At 46.4% G+C, this 16,626-nt stretch overlaps 1 protein-coding gene across 3 annotated transcripts in view; it reads left to right on the top strand.

Annotated features, from left to right (window-relative positions):
- The window catches only part of SNX4 (sorting nexin 4), an 83,261-nt gene that overhangs the window by 12,276 nt on the left and 54,359 nt on the right, over positions 1-16,626 (top strand). Inside the window, exon 1 of one of the 3 annotated variants that reach the window (XM_073305189.1) lies at positions 15,326-15,502. The exons of 1 other annotated variant lie outside the window; for it this stretch is intronic. In XM_073305189.1, the coding sequence (XP_073161290.1) occupies positions 15,389-15,502 (114 nt within the window). In that variant the 5' untranslated portion in view covers positions 15,326-15,388. Of the gene's footprint in view, positions 1-15,325; positions 15,503-16,626 lie in introns of those variants that run through there. One more of the 3 variants, XM_073305190.1, reaches the window with a different exon arrangement.

Raw genomic sequence — 16,626 nt, 5'->3', positions numbered from 1 at the left:
TCAAAAGCTTTGCTAAAGTCAAGAAACAATACATCCACTGCTTTCCCTTCATCCACAGAACCAGTAATCTCATCATAGAAGGCGATTAGATTAGTCAGGCATGACCTTCCCTTGGTGAATCCATGCTGACTGTTCCTGATCACTTTCCTCTCCTCTAAGTGCTTCAGGATTGATTCTTTGAGGACCTGCTCCATGATTTTTCTGGGGACTGAGGTGAGGCTGACTGGCCTGTAGTTCCCAGGATCCTCCTCCTTCTCTTTTTTAAAGATTGGCACTACATTAGCCTTTTTCCAGTCATCCGGGACTTCCCCCGTTTGCCACGAGTTTTCAAAGAGAATGGCCAATGGCTCTGCAATCACAGCTGCCAATTCCTTTAGCACTCTCGGATGCAACTCGTCCAGCCCCATGGACTTGTGCACATCCAGCTTTTCTAAATAGTCCCTAACCACCTCTTTCTCCACAGAGGGCTGGCCATCTATTCCCCATGTTGTGATGCCCAGCGCAGCAGTCTGGGAGCTGACCTTGTTAGTGAAGACAGAGGCAAAAAAAGCATTGAGTACATTAGCTTTTTCCACATCCTCTGTCACTAGGTTGCCTCCCTCATTCATTAAGGGGCCCACACTTTCCTTGGCTTTCTTCTTGTTGCCAACATACCTGAAGAAACCCTTCTTGTTACTCTTGACATCTCTCGCTAGCTGCAGCTCCAGGTGCGATTTAGCTTCAATAAGAAATGAAACATCAGGTCCTTATACTTATCTTCACATTCAAGGCCCATCACAGTCTATCCCCACCCAAGCCAGCACCTCTACTTTGCTGTGATGTCTACAAAAACTGGATAATGATGAGGCGGCTGCTTTGCTGAGACCACTGGCGGTCATGATGACCAATACTGTCTCATTGTTTCCTTGTAATCTCCCATCTGTCTGTATCCATCTATTGTCTCTTGTCTTACACTTAGATTGTTAGCTCTTTGGGGTAGGGACTGTCTTTTTGTTCTTTGTTTGTACAGACCTAGCACAATGGAGTCCTGGTAAATGACTGGGGCTCCTAAGTGCTATGATAATACAAATAAATAATAATAATATGGAATGGCATTTGCATATAAACTGCATCCATCAAGGTTTATGGAGTTATCTGTAAACATTATACAGCTAGAAATACAACAGAAAGGAAGAGAGATATTAAGGGAGGAAAAACAAGAGTACTGAAATTAGATGGAGAGCCAATGAGGTAAAGAAATATAACATGGCTGTTCTACACAGCATGAACTGCAGAGGAGAAGGCTCTAGGATTGGTAGTGGTGAAACTGACCAGAGCTGAAGAGAAAGAAAGGAGGCCAAAATGGATAAGCAGAGGAGCCTGGGAGAGGCCCAGAGAGGCAAAGTCTATGATGCAATGGGAGTAAGTCTGTGAAGGACTGCCTAACTTAGCAGATTGTATCTTGCTTATAGCCTCGGTGGGTTTGAGTCTGAATCCTGAAGAAGCCGTGGTGGCAGAAGTGAAAATTATTCTCCAGCACTTAAAGTCTTTAAACCATGACTGGATGTTTTTCTACAAGACATGCTGCAGTAGCCCAACCAGCAGTTATGGCTTTGATTCAGAAATTACTGTGTGAACTTGTATAGCCTGTGTTATGCAGGAAGTCAGACTAGGTAACCATGATGATCCCTTCTGCCATTAAAATCTGTGGAATAAGGAGGGAAGTTTTGAACTGGAGGCTGAAATGTTTAGAATTCTTTGCTAGGGGCAGTGTCTAAATATGTAGAGATCTACCACAGTTGAGAACTTTTCCAAGAAATACAAACTGGAGAATATGATTTTGCCTAAGAATAAATTGAGTCAGATTGTCAGCTGGTGTAAATTGGTATAATTTTGATTACAACTGAGCTATGCTGATTTACACCAGCTGAGGCTCTGGCCCTGTATGTCTAAGTATGAGCAAATATTTAATAACGTTTTTAAAAGGAATTATTGTCCAATCTATATATTGAAATACTGATTTTTTAACCAGGGATTCTTTGAACAGATCACTGACTCCCTCTCATTTCAGAATTAGTGCAGTTCAAAAGGTTGACAGTTAATTTCTGTTTGGCCCTTCAGTTTCCAGGCTTGAGCACTGTGTGTTTTTTGTGTGCGTGGAAGTCAGAAGCAGGCAGGCTTTTCTTGGAAATGTCACAGATTATTCATGATGGATGTTTAAAACTCTTTAAAACCAGGAAGAATCTCCTGCGGAGAAGGAAAACTTGGAGAGAAACGAAGTCCCCAGCAGGAGCCCAAAAGAACTTTAAACAGTGGTGGACACTGACAAGACAAGGTCACTGTACAGTCAGTAGCTCCGAGTACGGCAAAATTGCAGCAATGGAATTTTCTAATGATCAGAAGCTAGAAAACTAGTGATAGCCCTGAACTAAAGACCTAGATCAAAATACCCACAGATTACAGTACAGGCATGTTTGAAATCTGAACCTGCATGTGAATCCAAATGATCCCTAACTTTTTATGAACGAAAACAAACCCTACTGTGAATGCTACAATGTTTAGGAGCATTCCCAGCCAAAATCCAGCTTTTACACTTTGCGTTCATCTTCTCTGAAAACTAAAAATAGGAGATAGATGGAACGTTAAACGGCAAGAGTGTGGAATACAAGAAAATACATAACAATATGGCTGTGCAATATAATTTTAGGAAAAGATTCCTGGGTCAGATTCACCCACCTGAGCTGGAAATGGAGGGTGCTCACCCTGGATGCAGGGTTCTCCTGTGGGATGGCATCTTTAAGATCCAGTTGGGGTTCTGTAATAGCCCGGCTGGTGGAGGTTGTCTGGAAGAAATGCTGACTCAAAGCAACATCCAGCTGGCTCGGCCCTGCCTCTCCTGGGGCTGCCCTAACCATTTCTAATGCTGCTTTAATCAGATCTTCCCTAGCCCTTGGCACAGTGCGGTTTGTAAGTGGCCAGCGCTACTGAGCTTCTCTGTAGGCAAACCTCCCGTTCCTGGGGCCCACAGCCTGCATAGCTCCAGAGTGTGTGTGGCCTTGACACTTTTTTGTCTGCTTTCAGATTTTTGTTTTAATAAGCTTAGATGAAGTTCTCCAATAACCTATATTTTATATTTATGTCTGCTGAGCTGATGCTATTTATTGTCAATAAGGGCTTGTCTACACAGCATGATAGTGCATGGCAACTCTGGAGCTGTGACCACACGGGGTGTGAGTGAATGTCAAGTTGGTGTGCTGTAGGTTCCCACCTTGGCTTGCCATGCACTAACTCGCTGTGTAGACAAGCAAAATGTTTTACATATATTTTTCAGATGAGGAAACTGAGAAAGGGAGATGAAGTTACTCTCCCATGGACATGGAACGAATTGGTTTCAGAGCCAGGCTTATAGCTTAGTACTTTTTTGGCTTTCTGCTCAAACCCACTAGACCAGGCCTCTGCCTCACAAATAGCTCAGGGCTGAAGTCCTCCCTTATTTTTCAGACTCTATGCAAGAAAAAAACCCCAAACTTACTGGGCACTTTGCCTGGCTAAGGAATGAGTAAGAAGTGAGTAACATCTTCAGGATTTGGCCCAAAAGGGCTTTAATTTATATTCCAGTGCTTTGCTTCAGTGACGGAACACAATGAACTTTGGAACAAGACGTTGGGGAGGAGGAGGAGATAAATGGTGTTTTTTTAATTGTTGACTTGTTTATGCCTTTTGGTGTAAATTCCCCTGTTCCTCTATTAGAGGTCTGGACAACCTCATAACTCAGGACATACTGAAGGCTGGATTTTGAGCTCGGTCAAAAAGATTTCTGCAGGATAATTTTAAATTGCATTGTGGGAGTGGTTTTTCCTAAATTCTCACTTAGAGACTGAAAGACATTTTACTAAAGAACCAAAATCAGACTTCAGCCACCTGAAATAATGCATTGTGTATTTAAACAAAGGGCCAGATTTAGCCTTGGTGGAACTAAGGAAACTGGCAATAAAAAAAATTGCCACAGGAAGAGGTTGTGGTAACAGAAAGTGGCTTCAATCTCTCCTTCACCAGAGGGGGTATCTACCCCAGTGTGAAGTACTGTCTGGGACTGGTCATAGACAAAGCAGCTATGAGGAATGTTAGCAGGCGCTCCGGGTGGTAAACCTATGAACAGCCAGGCAACAACACTGCTGGCCTTTCTTTCATGTGAATCACCCTTCCTCCCACAGTGCAGAGAAAATCAGCTGGCACAGAAAGGTATAACTGACACCTCCTTGTGTCAGCCAGAGTAAATCCAACCCCAAATGTGTAATTTTAAAGTAGTCAAGTCCTTTCAATGATTGTTCATCAAATAATAAAGCAGAATGGAACCTTGTCTCAGTCTCTTCCACTGAGCTTCCAACCAGCCACTGCCTTATATGATGGTACTTTCTTAGCAAGATAGCTGCTATCAGCAGTGGGTTCAGAATGACAGTTGGACAAATGACAATTGGCCTTCAAATAAACCCCCAACCTCTGCGAAACCTGCAGACATATCTCCACTATTATGATAATCAATACTTCCCACAAACACCTTTCAAGATCCATAGGTCCTACACATGCCTATCACAACATATGGTGTATCTCATCCAGTGCTCTAAATGCCCTAACATGTGGGTGAAACTAGGCAATCACTACACTTTGAAATGGACTCAGACGGAAAAATGATAAATGATAAATACAGCACATCACCTCTGGGGGAACACTTTTCACAGAGCGATCAATCCATATCTGACCTCTCAGTCCTTGTCCTCAACAGAAACCTGCACAACACCTTCCAAAGATGAGCCTGGGAGCTTAAATTCATAACTCTGCTAGACACTAAAAACTAGGGACTTAACAGAGACATTGGTTTTATGGCTCATTACAACAATTTGTAAAATACCCTATTGCCTGCTAACCCTGAATTGCCCACTTCATTTTAAGTGATCTCCGACAGCATGTGTGAATCCGCTACACTTAACAATCTGTCCTGTATTTATTCTCTGGTTACCTTCCTTAGATCTGAAGAAGATCTGTGAATCTCGAAAGCTTGTCCCTTCCACCAACAGAAGGTGATCCAATCACCTACCTTGTCTGTCTCACTTGGAATTAAAAACATTGGGCCATATTCTATTCTAGCAGTTCTCAAACTCTAAGCTTTGCCTGAGATAGTGATGCAGGATCAAGTGCAACAGCCTGATCCATCTTTTGTTCTTAGGGATACTTGTTCTGATTCTGTGCTGAATGTCCACTCATATTGCAGTGCTCCTAATTCCTGGGGCTTTGTTACTGAAATTATACAAATGGGTTATATGGCTTGGTTTTTAAATGGGTTCCCTGACATCATCTATGAGAAAACCCTAACCTTAGTTGGGCTTTGTCATTTTTCATTCTCTTGGTACAGCTCATTCAACATCTGCTGTGGTGACATTTAAGTGGTCATGGAGAATAGTTATGTACAGCTTATTCCAGTGATTCCTTATCAGGGATAAACTTATTAATTTTTGAATGGGGGGCACATTATGCTGTTTTTTGCACTGCCACACCTATTTCTCCTTCGCCTCGCACACACTAGTCTCACACATCACCTAACACACCTCTTGTTCATATCACCAAATGGATTGCATTGCTTTTCATGTACGCCTATCTGATGATTGACACCTATTGGAGGTGCATGGCATAACTTTCTCCTATGTTGCTATGTGTGTTATTTTTCTCTATAGGGTTTGCCTTGTTGTAGACCTTGTACAACTTCATTCAGTTCACTGAAGATGCACAAAGCCTAAATCTGGGCACAGTTTGCCCCACTGTGCTATCCCTAATCTCCTTTTCTGTTCCATTGTTTCCCATTTCTGTTTGGCTTCTTCCCATAAGGCTTTGGGTTTCTCTTGCTTCTTCCTCCTTGCTGCTTTTTGGACAGTTTTCAGCAAAGCCTTGTTTGTGCCATTGGTGATCACTTCTGGCTACTTTCAAAACTCTGAGTTGGTTTTGGCTCTCTAGTTGGTATTTATGGGCCCAGTTTTGCTCTTATTGAAGACAGTAGCAAAACTCCCGTTGAGTTCAAAGTGAGTGGGATAAAGTGAGTTCAAAGTGACTTGGTCCCTTCTTTTCTCTGAAAGTCCTCCAGTTCCTCTCTAATTATTTTCTTTTTATGAGTTTCTGCTTCCCTGTCTGGGTGCTTAGCTTGATTTTTGCTTTTATTGCTATCTTTATGGCCCCTTCACATAGTTACTCAATTCATATACGAACACATCCATGAGGTTCTTTGGGTGAAGGATTTCTCTTTTTGGTCCTATTAGGCTTCCTCCTTGCCCTCTCTCTTGCATTCTTGCATGCTAAAGCAGGCTATCAAGGATTTTTTACTATTTATTTTTGGCAATTCCCTAACAGTGATTCTTCACCCCAGTGTCTCTTAAAGAACATACATTTCTGCCTTGTTTATCCTTATAACAAACATGGCCACATGCATACAGATACCACGGTCTTCAATGGGGCTCAAACATAGGCCCTTCAGCACCAAAAGGACAAGCCACTAGCATTTCGGGCTACAGAACTACTTTTATTAGCAAATAGCAGGCTTTATGTTTTCTGGAGCCAACCATTAGGGATGGGGAGCCAAGGCCAATTTCCCTGAGCCAGTATATTGTATCATCATTATACATTATCATTATTGATTTGTATTGTTCTAGTGCCTAGGAGCTCCAGTCATGGACCAGGGCTCCATCGAACTAGGTGCTGTACAAACACACACGTCATATCTTTGGGAATAAGATTTGCCAGTTAATTGTTTCCTGCTTTGGTTACTGACCGTACAAATATTATTGGGACGTGCAGAAAGCCTGGCGGTTTTTAATTTCTCAGCAATAGAATGGTGGATTTAAAAATCTTTTGCAATCTTTATTATTTCATTTTAGATGCTTCTAAAAAGCCCCTTAAAAAGAAAAATACACATAGTTTTGAAGCTGTAAATAGCGCTAATGCAAATGAGGGTGTCTGACAAACTGCAGAATATCTATATTATTTTTTATGAATATGGTGCATGCTTCTGTGTGTTTGTTACAATAGGCTACTTGCTTTGGAATTAGATCAAAAGCGATCGTCAAAGGAACCAAGCAAGAGAGGTAAAACAATGACATAGATGAGTCCTTGCACAAACAATAAGGAATCTGTTTGGGGGAATACACTCTACTAGTGCCAGCCAAGCTAAAAATGGTTTACTCTTCCCAAGGCTAAACCTAGGACCAAAAGGAGGATACTAATCATTAGGGCAGTGGTTCTCAAACTTATTTGACCATTCCCCCCTTCTTTGTGTCTGTAGTAGTTTATGCCCCATCCTCCTTCTGGGCGCCTGGCCAGCAGCTGCTGCTCTCTGGCCGCCCAGCTCCAAAGGCAAAGTGGAGAGCTTTCCGAGCTGGGCAGCCAGAGAGTGGCAGCTGCCGGCCAGGTGCCCCACTCTGCGGACAGCATCTCTGCCAGCAGCAGTGCTGAAGTAAGGGTGGCATGGAATATACCACTGTATGAATACATCCACAAAATCTGCTTTTTATGCACTGACCAACCAGTGAAAAATATTTGATTTCTCTGTGATTTAAGTAGATCTCTGCTGCCTATTAATTTCATTGGGTGACCCCTGGTTCATGTGTTATGTGAAGGGATAAATAACACTTCCTTATTCACTTTCTCCACACCATTCATGATTTTATAGACCTCTATACCCTATCTATTTATTTATCATATCCCCCCTCAGTCATCTCTTTCCTAAGCAGACAGTCCCAGTCTTTTTCATCTCTCCTAATATGGAAGCTATTCCATACCTCTAATCATTTTTCTTGCCCTTCTTTGTACTTTTTAAATTTCTGATGTATCTTTTTTTGAGATGGTGTAGCCAGTCTGCACACAGTATTCAAGGTGTAAGGTACCATGGATATATAGTGTGGTATTATGATATTTATTGTCTTCTTATCTATCACTTTCCTAATGGTTCCTAACATTGTTAGCTTTTTTCACTGCTGCTACACATTAGGCAGATGTTTGCAGAGAACTATCCACGAGGACCCTGAGATTTGTTTCTTGAGTGGTAACAGCTAATTTAGACCCCATCATTTTATATGAATACTTGGGATTATGTTTTCCAATGTGCATTACTTTGCATTTGTCAACATTTGAATTTCATCTGCCATTTTGTTGCCCAGTCACACAGTTTTGTGAGATCTCTTTGTAACTCTTTGATGTCTGCTTTGGACTTAACTATCTTGAGTAATTTTGTATTGACTGCAAACTTTGCCACCTCACTGTTCACCCTTTTTTCAGATCATGTATGAATATGTTGGACAGCACAATACAGATCTTTGGGGGAATCCTGCTATTTACCTCTCTCCACTGTGAAAACTGACTGTTTATTCCTATCCATTGTTTCCTATCTTTTAACCAGTTACTTATCTATGAGAGGACCTTCCCTCTTATCCCATGACTCCTTACCTTACTTAAGAGCTGTTGGTGAGGGACCTTGTCAAAGGCTTTCTGAAAGTCCAAGTACACTATATCCAATGAATCACCCTTATCCCCATGTTTGTTCACCTCCTCAAATAATTCTAATAGTTTGGTGAGGCATGACTTTCCCTTGCAAAACCTCTGTTGACTCTTCCCCAACATATCATGTTCATCTCTGTCTGATAATTCTGTTGTTTACAATAATGTCAACCAATTTTCCAGGTACTGAAGTTAGGCTTACTGACCTGTAATTGCCAGGAGTGCCTCTAGATCCTTTTAAAAAAATTGGCACCACAGTAACAGACCTCCAGTCATCTGGTAGAATGGCTGAGTTAAGCGATAGGTTACATACCAGTTCTTCAATCATATTTGAGTTCCTTGAGAATTCTTGCGTGAATACAGTCTGGTCTGGTGACTTATTACTGTTTAATTTATCAATTTGTTCCAAAACCTGCCGTATTGACACCTCAATCCAAGATAGTTCCTCAGATCTGTCACTTAAAAAGAATGGCTCAGGTGCAGGAATCTCCCTCACATTCTGTCCAGTGAAGACTGATTCAAAGAATTTTCTGCAATGGCCTTGTCTTCCTTGAGTGCTCCTTTTCATACCTCAATCGTCCTGTGACCCCACTGATTATTTAGCAGGCTTCCTGCTTCTGATGTACTTAAAAATCTTTTTTACTGTTAGTTTTTCTATCTTTTGCTGGTTGAAGTTACATGCTACTGTGTTGAGTTTCTTTAACAAGGATGTTAAATTTAATTACACTATGGTCACTATTACCAAGTGGTTCAACTATATTCACCTCTTGGACCAGATCCGGTGTGCCACTTAGGACTAAATCAAGAATTTTCTGTTCCCTTGTGGATTCCAGGACTAGCTGCTCTAAGAAGCTGTCATTAATGGTGTCTAGAAATTTTATCTCTGCATGCATCCCATTCTGAGGTGCCATGTTCCCAGTGAATATGGGATAGCTGAAATCCCCCATTATTATTGGGTTTGCTGTTTCTGTAGCTTCTCTAATCTCCCTGAGCAAGCACAGTCCTTGCTTTGTCTGTTGGTCTCTGGAGAATGCAGTTTGAACCAGTATGTGCAAGTCTTACCAGCTGGTGGGACCTCATAGGAAGTGTTACAACCTGAGTGAATTTTTCTAATTATTCCCCAGTGTTCTTAGCGGGCTATGGTCTCCCTCTTCCATGGAATTATATATAATCCCTGTCCACAACAATACATAAATTTAATATATTAAGATCTTCTAAAGATATTGCAGGAAATAGCCATATCTGTCACAACCTCCTTTCTCAGCCATTGTGGACAACACTACCACCCTACCTGTCATTCAGGCCTGTAATCTGAGTGTCATCTTGACTCTTGACTCTAGCTCCTCACATTCAGACTATGCCTCAATCTTGCAGATTCTTTCAACATCACATCTGTACGATGGGGCCTTTCCTGTCAATCCGCACAGCTAAAACTCTCGTCCAAGCTCTCATCGTCTCCCATTTCAGTTACTGCAATATCCCGTTCTCTGACCTTGACAAATGCAGTCTTGCCCTGCTGATATCTATTCAGAATGCGGTTGTAAAGATCATTCTCCTAGCCTGTGGCTTTGACCATGTCACCCCTCTTTACAACCCTTCACTATCTCTCTCTCTCTTCCCTAAGGTATCAAACATAAGCTACTTGTCTTCACTTTCAAGGCCCTTCATGACCTATCCCCACCCTATCATCTCTCATTCAGTATCAAAAAGTCAACTCCAGCCTCTGACTGGACCATGATGTCAGCCTCCATCACTCACCTAAATTTTCAAACAAGCACCTTGGTGCTTTCTTTCATGCTGCCCTCATTCTTGGGATCCCCCATAAACATCCCCAAAACTAACTCATTCTCCTTCTTCAAAAACCCTCCTTAATACACTACTATGCTCTGAGGCTTACAAAAAATGTGACAATGGTTAGGCTGTTGGTGTGCTGACACCAGCGATGGTCATGCTGACAAATATTGTCTCATTGTTTCCTTGTACTCCCCTATCTTTTGTCTCTTATCTTATACTTAAATTGTAAGGTCTTTGGGGCAGGGACTGTCTTTTTGTTTTCTGTTGGTACGGCACATAGCACAATGGGGGTGGGACTGCTAGGCACTATGATAATACAAATAATAAATAATGATAATAAAATAATGCAACAAGCAGTCTGCTTCTTACAACCCAGGCATGGAGGTACAGGGCTATCTGAAATGTATGAAAGCTTATAAGGAAAGATTAAGGGTTACGTAAATGGAAATATACATGTTGACCTTGATTGTTTTTAGCATTTGCTATGTGTGCTTTGTACCTTTTGGGTGAATGAATAAATAACTACTTTGTTTTTAAAAAGATGGGTTTTTTTCGTCACTTTAACCACCTCCCTGGTCACAGGTCCCTAAAGTAAAAAGGATCAAAGTTGCCAAACTGAGTTGGGCCTGTCATTTTAACATGATTGATGCCCAGAAACCCTATCCCGGTGTGGTTGAACCGTGGGGTTCTGCCCAGAAGGAGATGCAGAAAGCCAGGCCTGTCACCTAAGGGGGGCACTCACGAAGGACTAAAGGAGTCCCAAATGCCATTGATCCTGTAACTGTGACAGCATGAAAACAATTACCTAATAGTGGTAAATTCCTATTTACAAATCCCAGCCCTGGCACTGCAGTCTTTAATCAGGCAAACCTCCCATTGCCTTTAGTGGGACTTTTGCCTGAGAAAGGTAGTCGAATAATGCCTAGGTAACTGTCTTTGAGATGAATGTCTATACAACCCTCATGCATGGAAGACTAGGCCACCAAGTGCAGTTCATATACTTCAGCATCAAAATTAGGTAGCAAAACCCACAGTATTTTTAACTGAGTACAGGCTGCAAGTGATATTTTTTCTTTTATAATTAAGGAGTACTATTCAACATGAATAATGATGGCAAAATCTGGCCCTATGTTTTTCTCTGTGTTACACTTATTCACAGAGAAGCCGTGTTGTCTATTGGTAAGAGCTCAGAACTAAGACCCATGACTTTGAAATTCTATTGCCATCTCAGTTAATGTGATCAAGCAAGTCACTTGATCTCTTTCTGTGCCTCAGTTTATCTGTCTGTAAAACAGATATAATAATGTTTACCTCTCTCACAAGGGTATTAAGAGAATTCATTATTAAAGCGCTTTTGAAATAATTGGAAGAGGTGATATGTGTATTATTACTTTTTTACTGATAGCACTGTTTTCATAATAAAAACAAAGTTTGATATTATATATAGGTTTCACTAAAGAATTGCAATTATATTACTGATATAGATCAGAAAAATTTTGAGTATGCACATCCTTTAAATGCAAATGTAATGGATACAGGATATGTATCTTAATGTATATCTTGAGTAAACATACTGACAACCACACCGTAATGGAAAACAGATTTTGTGCTACAGTGTGCAATCATGCATTTACATCTAAACTGGACGTTGGGGTTATAAAACAAATCTTAAATCAATCATATTCAAAGGATATATCAGCAGCTCACATATTTGTAAAAGGCTTTCACTCCAAGAAACCCTTCAGTGAAAAAGCTTGGGAAACTCCATCCTGCTAGAAAGAAGGGGTGAGATAACAATTCAAGTCATCTAAGAAGAAATTTGAACAAACATTGAAGACAACAGAATAGAACCCAGATGCAGGATATTCATCCACAGTTCTGTGAAGAAGGTTTGGGGGTTTATCTGAAATGCAGCTGGACGAAAAAGATAAATTATTGATGAAGAATATGTGCAAGTTCAGCTGTGGTTAATGCTGAAGTTGTACCCACTGAAAGAACAATGAAACACAGTTTTACTTCTCAAGTGACAGTGAAAGATATTCAGCTTAATTATTTATTATTATTTGTACTATAATAGTGCCCAGAGGCCCTAACTGAGATCAGGACCCCATTCTGCCAAATATTATACGTACATGTAGGAAAAGATAGTGTTTATAATCTAATTAAGACCAAGTGCAACAATCAGAAGGAATGGGGAAGGAGGACAAAGTAAGTAGTAACAAGAACATTAGTTTAAAGGCCAACTGAGTGAGATAAATATCAGAAGCCTCTACTGGCCATGTACCTAGCTGTTATCAGTTAGTACTTTCCTGTAGGCATCATGGTAGATGTGAGTTTTGAGCAGGGCTTTGTAGAACAGGGTTTATAGACTATTTCAGGAAGGGTATATCATGTATAAGGGGTAAAACAGAAGAAAGCATGAAGGTGCTTATGGGAAAAATGGGCAAACAGGCAATGGAGACAGTTTGGAGGGAAGCTACAAAGGTAGCTAAATTGTGAACATTTATAAAGGTCAGGATCAGAAGCTTGCTTGTTCCCCTTCAGGAAAAGCACTGAGTAGAGAGATTCAAAAGTGAGGGTGAGGTGGTCAGAATGAGTCCACTGAATATGTTGCCAATATCCCACAGCTCTTAACTAACATTAGCAGCTATTTTGTTATTTACCAATAATAAAACAATGACCTAATGAAGAGAAGGATAATGCAAAAATGACTAACAGTACAATACAGTGCTTAGTAATGTAATTATATATCCACAATTGCTATTGGAATTGACCTGCTCCTCTGTTCCAGTAGGACAGCTGGCTGGAGTCACAGCGGGGATGTAACAATGGCAACATTTCAATCATGAAAGATAATTGATAGCCTTTTGTGCTGGCCGTTAACATATCATTAATTTATCCCTGACCAGCGATCAGAATCCTTAGTAATTATTCTCCAATCTGCATGATTAATAAATATCTAGCCTATGCATTATGAGTTTGTGATTTTATCACCAACCCCATTATTAGTTTGTTGCAGTTGGAGCACGTTTATTGACAGCTATTGATAGCGCTGTTCATTGCTCCCATGTCCAGGGTGTAGTTGGGCCCTTCTGACGTGGGGATTGGGGGCTGCACCCCGTCACCCCGGGTCATTGGCCGGGGGATCCCGGCGGGAGGGGACGGGACTGGGGGCTTCACCCCGGGTCACTGGCCGGGGTATCCTGGCGGGGGGGGGCACACGGGACTGGGGGCTGCACCCCGTCACCCCGGGTCACTGGCCGGGGGATCCCGGCGGGGGGAGACGGGACTGGGGGCTGCACCCCGTCACCCCGGGTCACTGGCCGGGGGATCCCGGCGGGGTGGGGACGGGACTGGGGGCTGCACCCCGTCACCCCGGGTCACTGGCCGGGGGATCCCGGCGGGGTGGGGACTGGGGGCTGCACCCCGTCACTCCGGGTCACTGGCCGGGGGATCCCGACGGGGGGGGGACTGGGGGCTGCACCCCGTCACTCCGGGTCACTGGCCGGGGGATCCCGACGGGGGGGGGACTGGGGGCTGCACCCCGTCACTCCGGGTCACTGGCCGGGGGATCCCGACGGGGGGGGGGGACTGGGGGCTGCACCCCGTCACTCCGGGTCACTGGCCGGGGGATCCCGACGGGGGGGGGGGGACTGGGGGCTGCACCCCGTCACTCCGGGTCACTGGCCGGGGGATCCCGACGGGGGGGGGGGGGACTGGGGGCTGCACCCCGTCACTCCGGGTCACTGGCCGGGGGATCCCGACGGGGGGGGGGGGGACTGGGGGCTGCACCCCGTCACCCCGGGTCACTGGCCGGGGGATCCCGACGGGGGGGGGGGGACTGGGGGCTGCACCCCGTCACCCCGGGTCACTGGCCGGGGGATCCCGACGGGGGGGGGGGGACTGGGGGCTGCACCCCGTCACCCCGTCACCCCGGGTCACTGGCCGGGGGATCCCGACGGGGGGGGGGGGACTGGGGGCTGCACCCCGTCACCCCGGGTCACTGGCCGGGGGATCCCGACGGGGGGGGGGGACTGGGGGCTGCACCCCGTCACCCCGGGTCACTGGCCGGGGGATCCCGACGGGGGGGGGACTGGGGGCTGCACCCCGTCACCCCGGGTCACTGGCCGGGGGATCCCGACGGGGGGGGGACTGGGGGCTGCACCCCGTCACCCCGGGTCACTGGCCGGGGGATCCCGACGGGGGGGGACTGGGGGCTGCACCCCGTCACCCCGGGTCACTGGCCGGGGGATCCCGACGGGGGGGGGACTGGGGGCTGCACCCCGTCACCCCGGGTCACTGGCCGGGGGATCCCGACGGGGGGGGGGACTGGGGGCTGCACCCCGTCACCCCGGGTCACTGGCCGGGGGATCCCGACGGGGGGGGACTGGGGGCTGCACCCCGTCACCCCGGGTCACTGGCCGGGGGATCCCAGGGGGGTGGGGACTGGGGGCTGCACCCCATCACCCCGGGTCACTGGCCGGGGGATCCCGGCGGGAGGGGACGGGACTGGGGGCTGCACCCCGTCACTCCGGGTCACTGGCCGGGGGATCCCGACGGGGGGGGACTGGGGGCTGCACCCCATCACCCCGGGTCACTGGCCGGGGGATCCCGACGGGGGGGGACTGGGGGCTGCACCCCGTCACTCCGGGTCACTGGCCGGGGGATCCCGACGGGGGGGGGACTGGGGGCTGCACCCCATCACCCCGGGTCACTGGCCGGGGGATCCCGGCGGGAGGGGACGGGACTGGGGGCTGCACCCCATCACCCCGGGTCACTGGCCGGGGGATCCCGGGGGGGTGGGGACTGGGGGCTGCACCCCATCACCCCGGGTCACTGGCCGGGGGATCCCGGCGGGAGGGGACGGGACTGGGGGCTGCACCCCATCACCCCGGGTCACTGGCCGGCGGATCCCGGGGGGGGGGAGAGCCAGGAGGAGCCGGGGGCTCCGGGACCCGAGGGGAGGCCTGGGGCGGTTCTCCCCGGCCTTGCGATGAGTTGGCCCAGCCGAGCCGGCCTCAGCCCCGGGAGGCGCCGCGGCTGAGCGCCTGCGCGGAGGGGGAGCCGAGCCCCCATTCCCATGGAGAGCGCGGAGGCCGAGCCGCTCGGCGCTAGCGACGGCTGCCAGGCAGGTGAGGCGGAGCCGGGCAGCGGGCCCGCGGCGGAGGAGCCGGACGGCGGAGCAGCGGGCACGGTGAGGGGGCCGGGCGACCCGCAAGCGGGGGCGGCCCGGCTGAGGAAGAGGAGGCGGCCGGGCTCCGCTCCGGCCTAGGCGCCTCTGCGGAGCGCCGCTCTTTCCTGCCGCTGGCGGCCGGTCTGAGAGCGGCCTCTCGGGGCAGAGGGTAGCGTGGAGCGGGGCCGGGCGCTTCCCAGGGGCAGGAGAGAGGAGCCCAGGCCCAGCTGGCGGGAGGCCTGGGCAGAGCGGGGCACGGACAGTGGCCCGAGTCCTGGGTGAGGGGCGAGCGCAGCAGCCTCGACAGGTGGAAAGTGCCCCCCCCCTCAGTCACCTGCCCTCTTGTGAATTCTTCCTTTGCCACCTGCTAGCTGGCTTGTGCCTTGTCTTGGCCTCCGCAGAATCTTCCCCCTCTCTCTCTGTAATGCCAGGACCTTTGTCTGACTCCCTCTTCCCGCCAATGTCACAGCTAAACCACTGCTCCTACTGAACGCTTCTTCCTGTGGTGCTAAGATCCTGCCTTTGTGTGCTCACATCTGATTTGTGCTTGCCATAAATACTGCATAGAGTGGCTGCCCCTTATTTACTATAGAAGCTAAATCTTTGTGCCTTGACTTCCCATCTGTAACAAATATAGTGCCCATCTATAAAAGAAATAGGGACAACCCAGGGAATTACAGACCAGTCAGCCTAATTTCTGTACCCAGAAAAATAATGGAGCAAATAATTAAGCAATCAACTTGCAAACATCTAGAAGATTATAAGGTGATAAATAACAGTCAGCATGGATTTGTCAAAAAGAAATAGCGACAAACCACCCTGATAGATTTCTTTGATAGGGCAACAAGACTTTTGGATGAGGGGAAGCAGTAGATGTGGTATATCTTAATTTTAGTAAGGCTTTTGATACTGTCTCGCATAACGTCATAAATGTACTAGGGAAATACAACCTAGATGGAGCTACTATAAGATTGGTGCATAAGTGATTGGAAAACCATTCCAAGAGAGTAGTTATCAGTGGTTCACAGTCAAGCTGGAAGGGCATACCAAGTGGGGTCCCACAGGGATCAATTCTGGGTCTGATTCTGTTCAATATCTTCATCAGTGATTTATATAATGCCATCGAGAGTACACTTATAAAGTTT

This window comes from Lepidochelys kempii, chromosome 11, assembly GCF_965140265.1.
Source record: "Lepidochelys kempii isolate rLepKem1 chromosome 11, rLepKem1.hap2, whole genome shotgun sequence".
Lineage (NCBI taxonomy): Eukaryota > Metazoa > Chordata > Testudines > Cheloniidae > Lepidochelys > Lepidochelys kempii.
This window is presented reverse-complemented; position numbering and strand designations above follow the sequence as displayed.